We start from the raw sequence: 19,643 nt of genomic DNA, 5'->3' as shown, positions 1-19,643 counted from the left end.
GCGTAAACCAAAATATATATATATATAGTAATATATATGTAAAATATATTTATTTATTTATGATATAATACACCAGTTATATCCCGGTGTGCCCCCGCTCCCTCACGGGCTCTGCCCTTGGCGGGGACACGGCACTGCGCCTGCGCGGGGCCCGCCCGCCCTCACCCAACATGGCCGCCCCGCGCCAGCCCCGCCCGTGAGGCCCCGGCGGGCGCCGCTTCCGCCCTCTCCGCGCCACGTGACTCGCGGCCCTTACGGGAGCCCGATGGGGCCGCGCTGTGCGGCTGACCCGCGTTCGGCGGAGCGGAGCCGCCGTGCCTGAGGCGCTCCCCGCCCGGGCCGGGCCGGGCCGTGCCCGCAGCGCTGCGCGGCCTCTCCCGGGTGAGTACGGACCGCCCGGGCCGCGGCGGCAGCGCCCCAGCTCCGCGCGGGGGGGCTCGGCCTGTGCGCGGGGCCGGGGCCGGCCCTTGCCCGCCCTCACAGCCGGAGCCCCCCGGCTCGTGTGTGTCCCCGTTCCGGGGGCTCTCCCGGCGCTCCCAGCGCTTGGAACTCTTTCGGCAGCGGCCCGGGGCGGGTTGGAGGCTCAGCCCTCACGGGGACACTCGAGGCACCGAGGCCGCGGGGCCCCCCCTGCCCTCGGGCATTACCGGCTGACGACCCTCCCTCGGGGAAGGCAGCACCTTCCCCGCTCTGAATCTCTGATTTTATTTTTATTGTCTTATTGTTCTCAGAGTCATATCCTCGTGCCTCTTTAAGAGCTGTCTAGGTCTGTAAATATCAATTTTAAAATCCTTATTATCCCTGATTTATTATTAATGCTTTGCTGTAAAATGCTTTGCGTAACAAGGACGTTACAGAAAACATAAGTTTGTTTCGTTCTCAAGTTCCATTAAAATATTGTAGGTTTTATGCTGGGGAAATCTCACCATTTCTTGTTTTGTTGCTCTCTTGTGAAAAGGAGCAAGCAAGAGTAGGCAAGAGTAGGAAGACATGGAGGTGTTGTATCCATAGGTGCTTGGCAAGTACAGCTAAACCCGCGCAGTGCTATTTAGTGTACAAATAGTTTACAAAGTGACTGTTCCAAGGCTGGCTGGCTCTGTGTGTGTTTTACCTTGCAGCTGGAAAAGCAGCTGTGGTACAAACCCGTGTCCCAGAGCAGTGCCAGGCTGTGGGGAAGCTGTGGTGCAAACGCTGCTGCAGGGCAGGGATGCTTGATTGCCAAAATTAGGGCTGCACAGGTATTTCAAAATGAGGATGTGAGCAAGCACTGGAACACCTTCTGGCAGGTCATGCGAGCAGTAAAGTGTGCTTGAAGTGCTGCCACTCCATATTCTGGGCACTTTAAGTTCTTCTTAAAATTTGGTCTCTTTTTTGACGTTTTCACTCGATCTGGAAGCGCTTTACTCATCAGGGACAATGTTTTGAAAGGAAAAGCACTGTTTGGGATGTGGAAATGTCAGAAGACTCTTATTTTCTTCATGTCACTGGCTGATTCAGCCATTGTCTGCCAGAGGGACAAATCCACCTTGCAAAATCAAAGGATGAAAAAACTCCGTGAGAAAGGTTAAAAACTTTGAAGTGGCAGAGAAGTTTAAGAACCTCTTGAACTCCCATTACGTGTTTATTTCTAAGGAAATGGGTTGTTTTAACTTTATTACACTTGGTACGTACAAATAGTGAGAATTAATACAGATGAAATAAATCAAGATGTGATTCAAGTGGGATCACATCTTGAGTATACTCAGTGTGTGCATTTCAGTGTTACACAGTCCACATCCTTCTGTGGGCATCCTTCTGTTGTCTGCAGGTTACTGTTAGTTCAAGGTTTTGCTGATGAATCTGGAAGGTATTGCCGGTGTGTGCTGGTGGGAGGCAGGGCTCGTGGGCTGCCTCACCTGCACTGAGGCTCAGAGTTCTGCATGTTCAGCTCAGGGAGATGCACACACAGCCACAGACAGAGCCCTGCTGCCAAAAATAGGAAAAGAATGTGGTTGCAATTTGAGTGGCAAACCCTGCCTTTTTGCCAGAATGGGTTACTTCATTTAAAAAAAAAAGACGTGCTACAGTGAGCCGTGCTTCCCACGAGCAGGTTTGCTGGGAAAACTGTATTTGCACCTTGTTGTGCAAATTGTATGTGCACATGTATGTCTAGAAACGCTTTTTTTCCAATCCTAGCCCTAAAAATAACCCATTATCTCAGTCTGAGCTGCTGGCAAGGTCCCCAGCTATTGAGCCACTGCCTGGATGAAAAGTTTCCCACAAGCAATTCCTTGCAGCTCACTGTTTACTCAGGGAGCCCCTTCCCAGCCCCACTCCATCTGCAGCTTTAGGATGTCTCTCTTAACTGAGTCCATAACCGTAATCTCAGAGTGAGCCATCAGCAAGGTCCACCAGCCACTGCCCAGGTGAACAACTTCTCCCAGCCCACAGTTTCCATCAGCAGCCCCTTCCCAGCCCACCTCCATGTGCATCTCTAGGATTTCTTTTTCTCTCAACCTTAAATCCAATTTCTAAACCCCAGTTACCTTGGTCTTTGACACAGCTCCCAGCAAATCCATCAGTTAAAGTTTCTCACAGCCCAGTTTCTAGGAAACTCCCCCACTGCTTCAGCTGAAATCCCCCTCCTCTTCTAGGAAAATGTATCTATAAGGTATTGGCAAATCCTCTTGAATTTAAATAAAGTTTTGTTCTCTCTGCCCTTGTCTTGTATCAATTCTGCAAAAGAAAGATTTTAATTTACAGAGAAACAGAAGTGAGCAGTTCACAGAATTGCTGTGACTGGGAATGTTTGTGAATGTACTCAGTGTTCAAGCTGATTTGACAGGCTGTTCATGAGGAACTTTGTCCTTGTGAGATGGGGGGAGGTCTGGATGACTGACAGTGAGCAGGAGGCTGCTGCCCAAGCTGAGTCTTTTGTCATTCCTCTGCTTCAACGAGCAGTTTTGTGAGGCTTCAGCCATTTTCTCAAACACCAGCACCCTGAATCTGTGTAAATCCGAACCAAAACCTTACATTTCTTGCTAATTCTGAATAGATTTCCTATCCATCCTATCAGGGATTTGTTGTTTGTCTTTCTTTTTCTGCCAGCCAGTGCAAGAATAATACCTCGCATGCAGAATTTCTAGGTTTGGGTTTATTTTTTGTCATGGCTCACTTTGAGGACCCTCAGTGCAGCGTCAATTTGTTCTTCTCTCATCACCTGCACCTCTCAGCACCTTGTGACTACGCTTCCTTTAACTAAGCCTAGTAACGAGAACAAACATTACCTTTGCATCCTTTCTGCTGCTCTCCTACCTCGCTCTCAGAGCTGTTGGTTTTCCCTTCCCAGGATGAGCGGAGCGGCGTTCCCGTCCCCGGCCGCCGAGATGGCAGAGATGAACCGGCTGCAGTACGAGATGGAGTACACGGAGGGGATCAGCCAGCGCATGAGGGTCCCCGAGAAACTCAAAGTAGCCCCTCAAAACGCTGACCTCGAGAAGGACGTCCCAGAAGGGTTTCCAAATGCCAGTGTAACTATGCAGGTTCCAGAGCGGATTGTGGTGGCAGGTACGTCTGCGTCTCGAGACGGGTGAGAATTTAAATTCGTTGCCCAGATTTTTGGATGGGAAAAAAAAAAAAAAATATTGATGCATTTTTGAAAGAACGGCCTGTAAAATGCTCTCTGGTTCTCAGACAGTTAGTGCTCACTGACTTTGATGTAGGAAGTTTCTTAAACTCTGAAAATGTTTTATTAATAGTTTTGGTGTAGCTTGTAATGGAGACAGTTAATGAATTAATTATGCACAGAAGGTTTAATTGCTGACGTTTCATCTTACTAAACCATTTTTGGAGGAAAAAAAGTAATGTTTTTTGATTTGCACCTGATTTTTATGAATTAAATATAAGCTTAAGTAACTATAACAAGTTTGGGGATCTACTATATATTAGTAATTAGCAGTTGATGTGGCTCAGGATTACTCAGGATCACTGTTCTCAGAGAAACTGCTCAAATAATTGTCAATAATGTGGTCTTTATGAGAGCTTTAACAATAGTTTTTAACATACAAATCAGTTAAGGAAAGTTATATTTAATTATTTGGCGTAGGCCGGGGACTTAACTGGTGTGTTGTCTCTTTGAACTTTAACATTGGCCCTCAGGCCTCAGAGTGGTTTACTTGCTATTGACAACTGATGTTCTTGCAGGTAATAGTGAAGACATTCCATTTTCCAGACCAGCAGACCTTGACATTCTTCAGTCTACTCCATTCAAACCACTGGCACTGAAAACTCCTCCCCGTGTTATTTCTCTTAGTGATCGACCGCTAGATTTTTTGGACCTAGAAAAACCTGCACAGCAGACACCTCAAAGTGAAGAGGCCAGTACTTATATTTGCTTTTTCCTTAGATGAGAAGCATTCTGCTACTAAAGAAAGTGAAGTGACCAGGATTTCTCTCCTGTGGTGAAGATCAACTTGGTGCTAACATAAGCTGGGAAAATATAAAAATGTTTTTATTAGCACTGTGGTACTTCTGATGAAGTGGCAGAGGCATGGGGCTGCCAGGCTCAGTAAGCTTACTCAGTGCTTACAAAAATAAAATCACAATTAGAACTACTCAAAATACTTTTAACAAAAACATCCTTTTGATGAAGAGAAAACTGCAAGGTTTTGTTTTTTTAAATTTGCAGGTTATCAGAAAACAGACTAGAGAGCTACACATTCCTTTAATGTGTCTAGTTGACCTCTGGGCTTCATGGCTGGATGATATAACACCACACAGAATTAATGAGTTTTGTTAAAACTCAGAAAACCATAAAAAAAACCTTCATAGAATGGTATAACATTGGCATCCAGGTGAATGATGGCAATTGAGATCTTAAAACCAGAAGGATATTTATGAAGCCACAAAATTTGTAGACTTACAAAATACGATGCGTTTCTCTCTCATGATAGGAAGTAATCCCAGAATGGGTGAGGTTGGAAGGGACTACTGGAGGTTATCTAGTCCAGCCTCCCCATGCAAGCAGGGTCTCCTACAGCACATTGTTCAGGGCTGTGTCCAGAGGGCTTTTGAATATCTCCAGAGACTCCTAAAAATTCTGTTGGTTCATCATTTTGGCATCAGATCCCATGGACAGATAACAACAGCATTGCAATAAGTTTGGAGCTTGGTCTTACATGTACCAGCATCAGATGCTGTCATCAGTTGTTCTCCTCCCAATCACTGGGAAAGCCATGAGAACGTGCCTTTGTGTCTGAGGGCACATCTGACCCACAGACCTCCCCTGCACATTGTTGTGCCCTGGAACCCTCTGTCTTTTATGTCCCTCTGTGTCCCTTTGCTGCAGGTCCGCTCGGTGGGGAGGCTGAAGAGAGAACGTTCCATGAGCGAAAACGCCACGCGGCAGAACGGCCAACTGGCCCGGAATGACTCCATGTGAGTGGGGATCACAGTGCAGGGGTGCTGCTGGAGCTTTGTCACACATCTCCCTTGTTCCTTTTATCTCCTCGTGGTTTGCTTTTTCCAACTAATATTTTGTATGTTGTGGCAAGCACGTAGTTTTAACAATTACAAGGCCAGCATTTTTCTTAATTTTTATGCTTTTTGTTTAGTGAGGTGAGTCATTTGTGAAGCATTTTCTTGCAGTGGATAGGTGGGAGTGTTTGTAGGTTCACAGTTTCACCAGTTACCATCAATTGTTATTTCAGGAGATTTTTCAGTTTCCGAGTTGGTAGAATATTTTTTTCCCCTGAATTTTCAGGAAATTGAGCTCTTTGTACATCAAAATGTTCCCGGTTCTCCCACTGTTGATATTATAAGGATTTTCACTCTTAGAAGAAGGAGTATTTTTATTTCCTCATAAATATTAGAATAAATATATTTTTTTTTGTATTAATGTATTTAATAAATTGGAATCTGTCAGTATATATCTTAACCTTTTGAGACCAAAGTAGCAGCTAGCATTTAGAATTGGAAACTTCATCTGTTTTTACCATCCAAGGTAGTAATTCTTAGGGTGCTTTCTGAAGACATGCATGCCTGTAAATTTTTCTTGGATATGGTAGTTTTTGATTAATTGCAGTTTATTCTGAGTGACAGCATCTTTCCACCTGGAAATAACTGATTTGGCAATGTAACACTTAGGAATCTTTTATATATGAATTTTAATACATCTGCCATAAGGAGTACTTGCCTTAGAAAAGATTTTAGATTGAAGACTTAAAGATGGGATTCATTTGTCCCAGTGTAGACTGTATAACAGTATTGCTAGATCACCATAAACTTAATATTCAGTAACAAGGAAAATAAGTACATGGCCTACTTTGGGTCTACCTATTTTTAGTCTAATGTAGATCAAGTGAATTATGCCCTAGAAATGCCTGTTTTCTTCTATTTAGAGCAAGGGCACTGTGTGTACTACATATCTGTCCACCTGTTAACTTACCTAAAACTAGTGAAGTGAACTCTGATCACTTTCCAGACATCAGTCTCCTTCTCTTTATGGAAATGTTTCATATCTTCCTCTTCTTAATCAGACTTTTGGTTCATACAAGCCTATAGGTTGCACATGTCTAGGCACTCGAGTCTGCAGAGTCAGACATGCTCACTGAGCTGGCAAAACTAGATTTGCATCCTCATCTCCTGCTCAGCTCAGTCTCCAAGTGTTCTATCAGCCTACAAAGTGCCCAAGTTCCCTGTGGTCTCAGTTATCCAGTTATGTCCTGTTGGGCTGGACATGCTGGATTTCACTGCAGGAATGGCTCTCTTGCCTCTCTGATGGCTTACACCTGATGGTCTTTATGTGGTACCTGATGGTCTTTATGTGATGAAAGCTGCTTGGGGAAACGTTGATCCCTTTGCTGCTTTGCCAGTATTGATGTCTTTGATGTGTTGCACTTAAAGCAAGAACAGATGGTGCAGAAATTCTTGTGATTTCTTGGTACTGCTGCCCACTTGCTCCCCAGGTTAGTTAATCTTACAGAAGTCATGGGCCATGTCTGCACAGTCAGACATGTGAGGAAATAGCAAGATCAGCTCTTGACTGGATGTATCCAAGTGCTGTCATATTTCTCACATGTTGGGATTTCTTGGCTCTGGAAATCCTCAATCTCTAAAACTCACCTGGGTGCTTTGATGTCACAGTTTTTTAATCTACTAGCAGTCCTTCAGAGACTTAGCAGTACAATATGCACCTGGAATCCTGTCAATTTAAAAAGGATGTGCTCAAGGAACATATAACTGGTAGCTGAGGTGACTCAGTTGATCATTTACAAAAGCCAGGAGATTATGACATCCCTGGAGATCAGTTTTGCTCTCTTGATGCCCATGCATAAGGTCTGTCACATGAATCAAACTTCCAGTGCCAAGCACTTTACATTATGCATGTCCTTTCCATTGATCCAGGATCACTTCTCTTGCTTGCCTGAAAAATCCCAGCTAGCTGATGCTGCCCGTGCTGTATCCACGCTCTCTGTTGCCCATGTGGAAGAAGCTGTCCTTCCCCCTGCAGCATTTGCTGACCTGCAGATGATGTGTTTTAGTAGGACTTCATTTTTTCCTCTTGTCTTCCCAAGTTCTTGTTTCCTTATGAGAGAAGTTAGGCTGTTCTGTGTCCAGAGTGTAGATCACATGCCTTGAAATCACTGAGGTTCCTAGAAATTGCTTCTTTCTGTGCCATAATTCCTTCTTCTGACTCAGTACAACACAAAAGATGAAATTGCTTTGAACACGCTGTGAATGTTTCTCCCTCATCTGGTTTTTGTCAGTCTCCAAGTGCAGAATGTGACTCTGGACTTGGCTAACTCCAGGAGAGTGTTCTGTAAAATCAGATTGCTGAAATACCATGTTCATGGGGGAGCTTTTGTAGCTCACACAAATGCAGTAAATGTAAATACACGTAAATGTATTCTTTGTACTGCAGAAAAAATAGTTGTGCACCTGTTACCTCATGTGTATCGCCTTGAAATTTCTTTACTATCTAGGAATACTGTATCTTCCAGGGGTCCAAAGCCACAAGAAACTCACTGCACCTAAAGTTCTTACATCTAGTGTTGCTGGCTGAAAAAGCCAGCCTTTGTTATAATTAATGATACATTGCTGCCTCATCAAAACTGGCTTGACTTATAAATTGGTGTCATTTCTACATAGTTCACTTCTGCAGTAACATGCTGTGGTGCTCTAACTTGACAAAGATCAGCTCTTTATTTCTGTGCTTGTGTGAGTCTGGTTTGACATCTTCAAATAGGAAAAAAAAGTCCATGTTTTACTTAAAATATTAAATTCCTGTACAAAAACCTAAACTTTTTTTTTTAAACACTTGTTTCTCTTACCTCCTTGGTTCAGCTCCCTGATAGACATGATAGTCAGGTCAGATGCTGTGATGAGGGTTCCATTAAAAGGCACAGGGAGCACTGCCTTTTAAAGCCTTTGTTTTCTGCACAAGACCATGATTCTGAAGTTTTAATCTAGGGCACTGTTGTCCTTGGACAAAACATTCAGATGTACTGTGAGAAACTCCAGTGCTTGGCCTACAAAGTGACAAAATTAAACATTCTGGAATAGACTGTCAGATGGAAGCAGAGTTGGCTGGGTTCCTTATCACAGTGTTCTCCACATGGAACAAGCAGTTGTTTCTCTTCTGTAGTCTCTCTTGTCATCCAGCTGCCTGCAGAGACAGTTCTGAGAATTTTTTGGCACTTAGGCGTCACTAAAGACAGTAATTCCCAAATGCTCTTTAGAAAACCTGAGACTAACAAGTAGGTACCTGCTGGTGCAGTAACTGTCTGCATAGCACTAATGACAGCTCTCTAAATTACAATTCCTCTTATTTATAAGGATGCTTACTTAAGAGATGACAATTATTATTCAAGGTGGCACAGATCAGATACTGTCCCAAGAAATAAAATGCCACGGTTCCAGTCACCTTTTTCGACTCAGGATTGCACGTAAGCCCAAATGTTACCTGGTATATGGAAACCCAGAGTGTGTTTAATTATGTAGCTCTCTGCAGTACTAATATTCTGACTAAGTATCTGTAGTTTAAAGGATTAAAATTTGAAACAGCCTTTGCTACACTGAAGGTGTGGTTTCTAATTTTGCTTCAGGGTTTCTCAAACTCGGCCTTATCATTTCGCCCTGTAAGGAGCATAGGGAAGAATGCCTGACAGCCAACGAAAGGGAGAGTAAAACAAAAAATAAATTTCAAAATAGCTGTAGTCTGTTTGACTCTTTGTTCTTTGGCTGGTTTTGAATAGCTGGAGAAACAAAGCTTTTTGTTGGTCACTGTTGAATGCAAGGATTCCACTTCTGTGTTGGAAGTCATCAAACCACCATAAGTGCCTGGAAAAGTGGACAGCACTTAATTGTTTTTTCTGTTCCAGCCTTTTCCTTAGAAAAACACATCTCTTTAGAGAGTTCAGTGTCACAGTTTGAGAAATTCTGTTCTTCCTGGAGAAAAGGTGATGGTGTGCATGTCTTTAACAAGAATACAGTCTATGTGCTTGAATTTAAAGTAACCTTACCTGGTTAAATCTACTTACCTCTCACTGGGTACTTCCAGAACTGCAGGTCAGAGAAATACCTGAAATAAATCCTGTGTACATCCCCAATGCTTTGGGAAGTTTTAGGGGAGATGAGTGCCAAGCTGAAAACTCTGCATGTAGCAGAATGTGCTCTTTCATAGTAACAACTGTAACAAACAAAACTTGTTTGCTTTGGTTCCACCCTCTGGAATGGCCTGGTGTTTGTAACCAGGGAGTGGTAGAATAACTGGCTGGAGCTGGATATAAGCGTTCTTTTCAGGAATTTGAAACAAAGTTATACCTAGAACTAAGATCATCCGGACTGATAATTGCTTTATAATATTTCTTCTCTGTGGTCTTTGACATAATCCAAAAGATTACCATATGTTTACAGGACATAAATTTTAAACCCTGAAAAAAGAAGATGGAAGAAAAATTTGGCTTCTCTCTCTCCCTGGCATTTCTGCTCTTCATGGAATTATTCTGAATTTCTGATTTTTCCTTATTATCTACACTTTGAATTTAATCAGCACATGTAACTTAGTTCTAGGGAATTTTGTACAGTTGTTGTCAAATTAGGTTGGTTTTTTTTTTTACTTCTTAAAATACTTTTAGTATCTACAGAAGTCTTTTTAGTTCTAGAGATTATCCAAATATCAAACCAGCTTCCAAGCACTCAGCCTTTTACTCAACCATTTACTAAAAATGCCAAGGGCAGAAAGACTGACATTCTAAACCCACAAACCCTTAGAGCAAAGCACAAGTGGCAAGGAAATGTGGATAAGGTCAGTTTGAATATAAAGAAATATGAGGAAATCAGAGGCAGTTCATCATCAAAACTAATTTCTTTCTGATAGACAAGGTTTGTATAATCCAAATGGTCATGTTTGAATTTCAGTCCTGCATATTTTAAGTAATATTTTTTGCATCATAGTCAACAAGTTAGATCATGTAATTTTTTTTTCATGGGGATATGAATTTTCTGTTATTTCTTGAATTTGTTTCAGTTGCCTTTAAACTTGTTCACCTGCAAATCAAAATACTATAGCTTGATCTTCTGTCACAGCTTCAAGACAGTTTTGTTGAAGGGGCTCTGTGTGAGATTCTCCCTTGTGTTTTTAAAAGAGATTATGTAGGATTTTCTTAAAATGTAATGCTTTTTAAGACAGTTCTCATTGATGTCACTGGGGACAGATTTAGCTGTACAAGCACTTTCTAAAACTAACTTGTATAACAGATCAGAACCGTGTCCTTGGGTTACATGTGTTTGTTTCTGAAGAACATTTGTAAATGTAGCTCCTAATCCCTACACTACTAAAATTTGAGTGTAACCTTATAGTGGTGGGAGAAGGGTAAACCAAAAGCAAGCAATGAGCATTTTGGAATGGGGTCTATCTGAAAAAAAAGCTTTTTCTTTTTTTTTTTTTTAATTTAAAATCTGACTACGGTATTTCTCTCTTCGTTTACTGTGCTTATACAAACAGTGTGACACCATCACTGCAACAGGCTCGTGTCTGTCCTCCCAATATGTTACCTGAAGATGGAACTAATCTTTACTCTGCTCGTGGCATTTTGTCGTTTATCCAGTCTTCCACTCGTAGGGCTTACCAGCAGGTCTTGGATGTGCTGGATGAAAACCGCAGGTGATTGGTTGTCACTGGTTCTTGCCAGCTTTTGCTGCTTCTTTTTTTCTTTTTTTATTTTTCTGTTCTCCTTTTTAGTGGAGTTTGGTTTCTGTTTACGAAAGTAACGAGATGAAAATATTTTGCTTTTGCTTTTCCTTTGCTTTCACTCTTCATAAGCAATTTAAATGTCCAAAATTCACATTTCAAAATGCTTCTGTTTTCGAATACAGGGTTGTTTTGGTTCCCTTCCAAATAAAAACCAAAAATAGGAAGGGTTAGCCTGTGGCTGCAGGGGGTTTTGCTCTTCTGAGATTGTCGGTGTTTTCTGCAATTAACACTCGACCCCGAGCCTGCAAATTTACCAGCCTTGTCTTCTGCTTTTCCGTTGGTGAGCAGTGGTGCAAATCAATAAGATTGGGTTGATGTTGTCATAGAGCATTAAAACAAATGTGCAGGAAGAGGGTGGAATATCATACAAGGCATTGTAGAGGCTGCTTTTTGGAAACGTGTCAAGACTTGGGGCTGTCTCAGTTCATAGTGGGAATAGTTCTCTCTGGCTGATCCGTGACTGACAGTGGCCACTGTGGATGCTGACAGCAAGAAAGGCAGGGAATGAACACTGAGAAGTTGTTGCTCCTCTGGTTGTTGCTGTCTGTGGTTTTATGGACAACCTTTGAGAGCTGATGAGCCAGAACAAGCCCCGTGGCACTCCCTGTCCTTCCATTCTCTTCAGTGGAGTTTTGCCCCCTTGATGCATCCTTGGACTGTTGTGATTTGGCACTTGTAAGCGTTACAAGAAGGGCATGTTTAACACTGTGGAGGCATTTACAAAGACTAATAATGGCAATATTAATTTACAAAAAGCAGTTTTCATTTCAGCAGTATGCTAGCACAGAAATTCAGTTAAGAATTGCAGACAGTCTCGAGTGTAGGGTTATCTCAGACCTCTGGGACTTGCCAAGAGGTTGAATTAGAGAAGATAATTGGCAAGAACATTGGCAGGAACTGCACATTGCTCCTGCAGCCCTTCAGTGTGGCCTGTGCTAGCAAGTTCTTTGAAATTTGCCATCTGCCTCTGCTGATATCCCAGCAGCATGCTTAATATTTGCAGCGGGAAGTTAAATTATCTGCTTCCTGCTGGGTTTGGTAATGAAATGTGACTATCAAGCCAATCTTACTGTGAATGTCTGTGTGTTTGCAGTCACTTGCCAAACTGGCACCTCTGATAGCTCACCGTGTTTGCTGATCTGACAGTAAATAAATACCCATATTAACATCCCTGAATCGTGGAGAGCTCCAGTCTTGCTGGCCTTTATGTTCTTAAACTGGGACTCAAAAAAAAAAAAACCAACCAAACAAAATTAGCTGCATAGTTCCCCATGAAATTCTGCAAGTTGGTGCTTAACTGTAGCTGTTAAAATTTTTATGCCTGTCAACAGTTGGGCATCAATAACTTTTTTTTTCCTTTTCAATATTAAAATTAGATGGAATTACATGCTTGTTTTACCAAACTAAGGCTCCCAGATAAGGAGGAGTTGTACTGTCTGTGAACATTAGCACTGACAGGCACTGTGCCGAGAATCCTTGTTAAAATATGGATTGAAATTCTAGCCCTTTTCTCAGTGTGCAGTGAAGCTCCAGGTTTTATCCCTGGCTTCCATTAGGCACGGTCGTGCCTGTGTCTTCTTGGAGTCTGGAGGACAAACACATGTGCATGCATGCACTTTTAGCTTGCTTCCATTATCAGAACATTTCTAGAATACTGAATACTTCAAAAGCTGCATTACTTAACCCTGCTGTGGGTTAATTTTTGAGGTGTCCTCACTAAGCTTCCTGGAAGGAATGGGAAACCTGTTTCCAGTCACCTCTGGACAAACAGGTGCCAAACTGATGAACCTCTCAGTAAGGTGAAAGTGTATTCCTTGTGGCTGGGTGTTCAGACACCCACCAGTACATCTGGCGTAGGAATGTGAAATTTGGATGATCCACTTGCATGGTTGCAAAATATTGTTCATTTTAAATTGCTCCAAACCTGCACTCTGTTCTTTTGCTCTGTGTAATGTGCTTCCTATTTCAAAACCTTACCTCTTGTAACATGTTATGCTTAATACTAGAAGGGACCTTTGAAAGTTAACAAGATCTGGCTGTGGGTTTCTCTCTGGAAATATTTTTAACTTGTTTCATGGCTTGTATTTTTTTTTTTTCCCCAAAAAAACCATTTTCCAATCCACTAAAACTGCTAACGGTAGGTGCTGATTGTCCTGCTGCAGAGAATGAGTTATGCCTAGTTCAGCCAGCACTGCTCACATCATGGCTATGTAAATGAGCAACAATTTAATGATCACTGTTTACACTGTCTGTTTACTCTCGCATTTCCTTCAGCTTGGACAAGGACTATAGGTCAGTTTTGTTTTCTAACCATTTTTCTGTTTCAATTCCTTTCAAATGCCTGCAGGGCCTACACCCAGTGAGTGCCCTTCAGAGACTGATCTTTTATGCTCTAGGCAACAAAAAAAATCCCAAACCAACCAAACCAGCAAGCCCCCAAAAAACTCCCTGCATTTAAGGTTTTAGAGATGTCTTAAATGCAGGAAAAAAGGCAATTTCATACCTGAATAGAGTTGTGTTGAAATCTGTACTTTATCTAAAGTGTTCTTCATCTCTTGGATCAGTATCTTTTTTATTTACAAGAAAAAAAAAAGCATGAAAACTTAATATTTCCTTTCTTTATGATGTCTCTTCTAAAAAGCCACCATCCTTTTTAAATGCCAAACTTCAGCCACGTAATCTTATCCTGAGAGAGTGTGTGCAGGTCTCAGTCCCCTCTGTGCAGGCGCAGGAGTGGTGCAGGTTGGACCCAGGCGCTGAGATTGTCCACACTTTACTTTTCCTCCCAGCCCACGTGTTTGATGCCACCCTCACTGTGGTATTCCTGTGGCACGCTCTGCTCTGACCAGCAGAAGGCAGAGCAGGTTCACTTGGTCATTGCCTCAGTGCCACTTTTCCCACTGTTATCAAGTTGTGTTCCTGTGAATTTCCCTCGGGTTTCAGGCTGCTGCTGTATTTGCAGGGAGCACACATGACCTTGGAGCTGTGGCTGTTTCTGATCACGCATTAATGTTTAGGATGGAATGCACAGAAGTAACCAGAAAACTCAAAAGTTCTGTGGTACACTTCTTTTTGAAGAAGACCATGTATTTAATAGCTTTCCTATATTATATTTGTGCATTTTGTATTTACCAAAAAAATTGCTGCTGATTTTGGGGTGAAGTGATCTCAGTTATGAGACTGCCATGATCTGTATAATCAATTCTGATATATAAAACCAAGCAAGGAGTGCAGAAGAGGGAGGGGAATGTTGTGGTGTTCCTTTGGAGTCCACCTGTAAAGAAAAAATGTGAATTGCAAAGAAAAGGAAGAAATCATGTGCAGCTTCCTAACAGCCTGGCTGTGGTGGGAAGTGGGATTAAAGACTTGCACAGATCCCAGAGAGTCCTCTGGATATGTATCTTGCTGTAGCCCTCAACTTCCTCCAAGCCTGTGGCTTCCCTTGGAAAGGGTATTGTGAATTAATATTCATTAACTCTACAACATCCCTGTTTGCCAAAAAACAGCACAGAAGGCTGAGCTTAGAGAGCATTTGAGACCCACTGTTCTCATTACACAAATTCCAAATGTTGTCCTGTGGGACAGTGGTGTGGGAAATGCCTGCTGGATCCTGGCACACCGACATTCCCATATCTGCCAGCAAGTGACAGGTGACTGCTGTTGGCAGAGAAATTCTGTGACCTTTTCCATAGCTGCTGTTTGCTCCATTTCTTACACTTTCTCAGAGTATGTCATTGTAGCATCTGTCAGAGAATACTCCAGGCTACCTGAATTACTGCTCTTGTTAGGAACACCTTTTTAATTTGATAACTTTTTGGAAGACCTCATGCACTTAGGTAGGAATATTCTGTTAATGTATGTATTGGAAATGGGGCTTCCTGTTTTGTAAAACACATCATGCTGGTTTATCTGAAGTGCCAGAGAGAAGAACATTGTGGTGTGCACCGATTTCAAGCTCCTGAGCAGTTTGTTCCACACCTGTGATGTGTAACACTCATGTTTGGTTACCAGAGGCACTGAAAACACACAGGACCAGCTTGGGCAGAAGGCACTGCTGGTATTCACCTCTTCTGTAAACTGCAACACAGGAGCTTCTTCCTGCAAGCCCAATGTGTATGACAGAGTTGCAGCAGTTTAAAAAGCCCTGCCTTTCCTTCCTCTTTGCCTAGGAAGGAAAAGGAAAAGAAATTTAAAGAGCAACACTTACCAGGATGTTCATACATCTGCTTGAAGCTTGTAGTCACCTCTTTCCTGGAGAGATGTACCTCTCTTCAGCTATCCATGGTCCTTAGGTACTAGCCCAGGTGTTCAAATTATATCTAAATTATATCTAGTATAAATGAATACTGAAAAGATAAATCTCCCCATTCCCTAGAGAGAGGAGAGGATGATTAAAAGGGCTTTTACAAGTATGTGTAAATACATTTATTGTTTACCCATTGCTGTTGGGTGAGATTTTTAGTTTTGGGGGATATTTTTTTGTTGTTGTTTTTTTGTAACCAGAAGTTTCCCATGGTTGTTTTATAAGGCTGATAATCTCCACCCAAATCTCTATTCCACTGGTTTGTCTTCCATAAATGAGGGTGTACCATCCAAATCTCGTTACACTTCTTAGCTGCAAAAACATTCAGTGTTGATTAAATTTGATGAGAAAAACATGAAAGAGCGATTTACACCAAAATGAACAGAAGGTATATTGTATTAAAACATAGAGTATATGTGGAAGTATTTTGAAGTTCCTTTGTTCTGTGTGTTTTACCTCTTATCTCTGTTTGTCGTTTCCTGTGTCTGTCTCGTGCTTTCTATCCACACAAACCTGCTGTAGGCCAGTGTTACGTGGTGGGTCAGCTGCTACCACTTCCTCTAACCCTCATCATGACAACACCAGGTAAAGAGTATTTTTTTGTTAGTCACGATCCACTAATTTAGATTCTGAAATTCAGGTTTCCGTTTCCCCCCTTTTCTGTTTATTCTGATCTTGTTTTAAAACGCAAGATTTTTGTGCTCCCTCTCAACTCTTACAGAATTCTGACTCAGACTGATGTGTGAGGGGAAAGCTCTGAAATTACACTGGCAAAATAGTTTAGGTATTTGCTATTTAGTAATGAGCTTGCTAGAAAATTTGCCTTTTTGTCACCTAACCTTTGCAGGTCTTCTCAGTAATGGGCCTGTGAGTTGGGGCTGGATGCCTTTTCCCTGCCATGGCCCTGGCAGATTGGCATTGTTTCAGTGGGACTGGATGTAAGAGTGACACATCATTTCATGGGCAGGATGATGGGAAAAAAAAAAAATAGTCCCTTCTACATCTGTTGTTTCCATTTGCTCTTTACAATTCTGTGTTTTCATAGAACTGGAGGTTAGATTTGGGCTTCAGTAGAAACTGGATTCAAGCAGGTGACTCTTCTATAACTCTGCAATTCAGTTTTTGGAATGGTCCAAGAGATATCTCGAGGGATTTCATTCTGGTAACCCTCTTAATTTAATATCTGGAATGGTTTGAAAGCTGGTAGAGCAGCAGTGATACACTGATTTTATCTTAAATTGGTGTGAGGTGGGAGGGAGCCATGCCCATCTCACTGAAATGCTGAGCCTCCCTGCCTGTCCCAGGAGATGGGGAGGGACAACTGTGCTGTAGATCTGGTGGCGTTTTCTAAATTTTTTACTATCTACCACAAATTAAAAAATGGCCATGAGAAGACCCTCATCAGAAATCTTGTTGGATTTCAGAGGACCTGTAGAGTAAGGAAAACTCGATATTTTTTTTTTATTATTATTATTTTTTTTGGAGTGTGCAAAGCTCAAGGATCTCATATTTACCCTAAGTCCAGGCTAATGCAACTCTGATCTAGAAATAACAATTCTTACTTAGAAACAATGTATTAACAGACTGATACATTTAAACTTGACAATTTGTCTGTTCTTTACAAGTCTCCATTTGGCTATTTCTAATCTGCTGCCAGGTCTCTTGCAACTGGCGCTTTAGCTCAGACAATGTTCAGGTTTCACGAATCAGTTAAATCACTGGAAAGTCTTCTGAGGAACTGTGTGACAGCAAGAAGCCTGTCTGTATGGAGAATCTTCAAAAACACTTACACGTGGAGAGCAATCAACCCACATTCAGTGAAGCACCTACCCACTTCATACGTGTTTGTGCTTTACTCACTTAAGATCCTTTTGAAATACGGCTCTGTAACAGCTGCCAAAAATTGTTGTAATTCTTCATCACCACCAAAAAAATACACCTACTGGAACATTGGTAAAATATGGTACTTGCTAATCCTTGTGTGGCTGAAACAGCAATGCCATCTGCTTTGTTTGGTAGATACGGTCTCACCAACTTCGACTCGACACTCGAGGGAACGCCAGATGACATGACAGTTGTAGATGCCGCTTCCTTGAGAAGACAGGTACGTGAAGCACAGTAATTGACAATATTAAGACAAAGCTGTGGTGGTAAAATGGGGTGATGGGTTTTTTGTGTGACTGCAAAGGTACCCATAACAGGTGTGGGCAAGGGATCCCTCTGTGCCCCTGCTGGACTGCCCTCACATGTCCTGTGTTGGGGGCAGCAAGATCTGAAGATAGAAAGTCAAATTATCAGCTGTTTAACATCCATCCGTTTGAGATGCTAATCTTAACGTAGTTATTCAGAAGCTTCTAGAAAGTCTGGCAGCTTTTAACGAAGTATTAAAAGCCTTTATTTGCTTTTAGATAATCAAACTTAATCGCCGTCTACAACTTCTGGAAGAGGAGAACAAAGAGCGAGCCAAGAGGGAAATGATCATGTACTCAATCACTGTAGCTTTCTGGCTACTCAACAGCTGGCTTTGGTTTCGGCGCTAGACACGGCTCTCAGAAAGATTCAGCAGCTGAAAACACAAACAATTTGCAAAATCCCTCCTTTCTGTTTCTGAAATCGGTATGGCTGTTTTATAATTCGCACACTGGAAACTTCCACCACAGGTAAAGGCTCTAGAATTGCAGTGTTAAAGGGACACCTTGTTGTTCAGTTGTACATTTAATAGATTTGCATTGCAAATACTGCAGTATCCTCCTTTGCATGCTTCTGTGTAAACATGGATCAGCCCATGGGAAGTTTGCTTCACACAGTGGAATGACTCTTGAGTGATCTCCAGGACTAACCACCGGAGGTTTTGCTGTGGCGGGAAGAGAACAAGTAGAATGGGTTTGGGAAAAAACAAAAACAAAGGAATAAAAAGTCATTTTTATTGTTCTGTTGTTAGATGCAATTAAACAATTGCACTAGTTTTCCTTTAGTCCGAGTAGTTTGAGGTGTGCCATGATCAAGGAGTGTGTCCTGTTTATGAGTATGTTCCCTGTTTAAGTACTTGTTCGGGTCAAATAATAAAAGGAATTCTTTGCTAACATGCAGATTGTCCAGAGGTGTGTGCAATACGTATTAATTTTGCAGATGTTTTTCTAAAAAATACGTTTTTAAGCAAGTCAGTCTGTGAGTGGTCAAAAGATAATGGAGTACAAGATATTGATGTAGTATATTTAATAAAACTCTCAAAAAAACCCAACCCCAAGCCATTGTTTAATATTGTTTTAAGAAAATTTATTTGAGGTTTCATCTAAACTATTAGTCTTTCGAGGAACTAGTAGTGGTGGCCTGAACAGCTTCAAAGTAGCAGGTGGGCATGTGCCAGACTTTGTAGGTTCCCTTCTCCTGCCTGTTGTGGTGGTGGTGTTTGGGAAGCCAGCCTGGTGTCCTCCATACTGTGTCAGTTTGAACATCCCCTGCTCATCCCGTGATCCAGCACCTTTTCTGGCAGACACTGTGGGGTGGTGCTGGTGTCTTTGTGCTTTGTGCCCCTGCCCAGCCACAGCCCCTTCCCCAGGGAGGGTTTACGGTATTATGTAACTCCATCAGCTATTTCGGGGTGTTTGCTGGGCATGTTGTCTTACCATGAATGTTGAAGTGCGTGCCTTTGTCTTTTAGTGAAAGACAATACGAAGGGCCAGGCCTGCTTTGCACATTTTTGTATTTTCATGAGTTTTATACCATGACCTTTATGCTGAAGGTGCACTGTATGAACTCCAGTGGTGCAAACGAGGGTTGAGAGATTGTACAAAGAACTGTACAGGCGACACTTAAAAATAAAGCTTCTTCTGAGGGCACAAAACCGGACTTCGTCTTGCACGTGGGAATGGCACTCGGGAGAGACTTCAGGAACGGCTCCTCATGGGAACGTTCGGGGAGCGCCGCTGCCCCGGGACCGCCCCGAGTTCCTCCTCGGTCACCCCGGGACCGCCCCGAGTTCCTCCTCGGTCACCCCGGGACCGCTCCGCCCTCCCAGCGCTCTCCCGCCCCGAGGGAGCCAGGCCTGAGGGTCCCGCCCCGAGACACCCCGAGGGCCCGAGCGGGCCCCCGGCGGGCCCCGCTGCT

The 19,643-nt window shown here is 42.6% G+C and overlaps 1 protein-coding gene across 5 annotated transcripts; it reads left to right on the top strand.

Moving 5' to 3' along the window:
• Positions 1–244: 244 nt before the first annotated feature.
• Positions 245–18,777, top strand: MFF (mitochondrial fission factor). Of its 5 annotated transcripts, XM_050307713.1 has the most exons (10): positions 245–381; positions 3,329–3,546; positions 4,183–4,355; positions 5,327–5,415; positions 8,850–8,924; positions 10,985–11,143; positions 13,508–13,525; positions 16,059–16,121; positions 17,556–17,640; positions 17,945–18,777. In XM_050307713.1, the coding sequence occupies exons 2-10, from the start codon at positions 3,330–3,332 to the stop codon at positions 18,074–18,076; spliced, it is 1,011 nt and encodes a 336-aa protein (XP_050163670.1). In that variant the 5' UTR covers positions 245–381; position 3,329; the 3' UTR covers positions 18,077–18,777. The 5 variants fall into 5 exon arrangements, with proteins under 5 accessions (XP_050163670.1, XP_050163666.1, XP_050163667.1 ...); XM_050307709.1 differs by lacking the exon at positions 8,850–8,924; XM_050307710.1 differs by lacking the exons at positions 8,850–8,924; positions 13,508–13,525.
• Positions 18,778–19,643: the final 866 nt, after the last annotated feature.

This window comes from Myiozetetes cayanensis, unplaced genomic scaffold, assembly GCF_022539395.1.
Source record: "Myiozetetes cayanensis isolate MyiCay16 unplaced genomic scaffold, myiCay2020 scf13, whole genome shotgun sequence".
Lineage (NCBI taxonomy): Eukaryota > Metazoa > Chordata > Aves > Passeriformes > Tyrannidae > Myiozetetes > Myiozetetes cayanensis.
This window is presented reverse-complemented; position numbering and strand designations above follow the sequence as displayed.

Coding starts and splice junctions, on each gene's coding strand:
- MFF (XM_050307713.1), top strand. CDS start 3,330: ATGAGCGGAGCGGCGTTCCCGTCCCCGGCCGCCGAGATGGCAGAGATG. Junction 5,416..8,849: donor CTGGCCCGGAATGACTCCAT/GTGAGTGGGGAT, acceptor TTATTATTCAAG/GTGGCACAGATCAGATACTG. Junction 17,641..17,944: donor CCGCTTCCTTGAGAAGACAG/GTACGTGAAGCA, acceptor ATTTGCTTTTAG/ATAATCAAACTTAATCGCCG.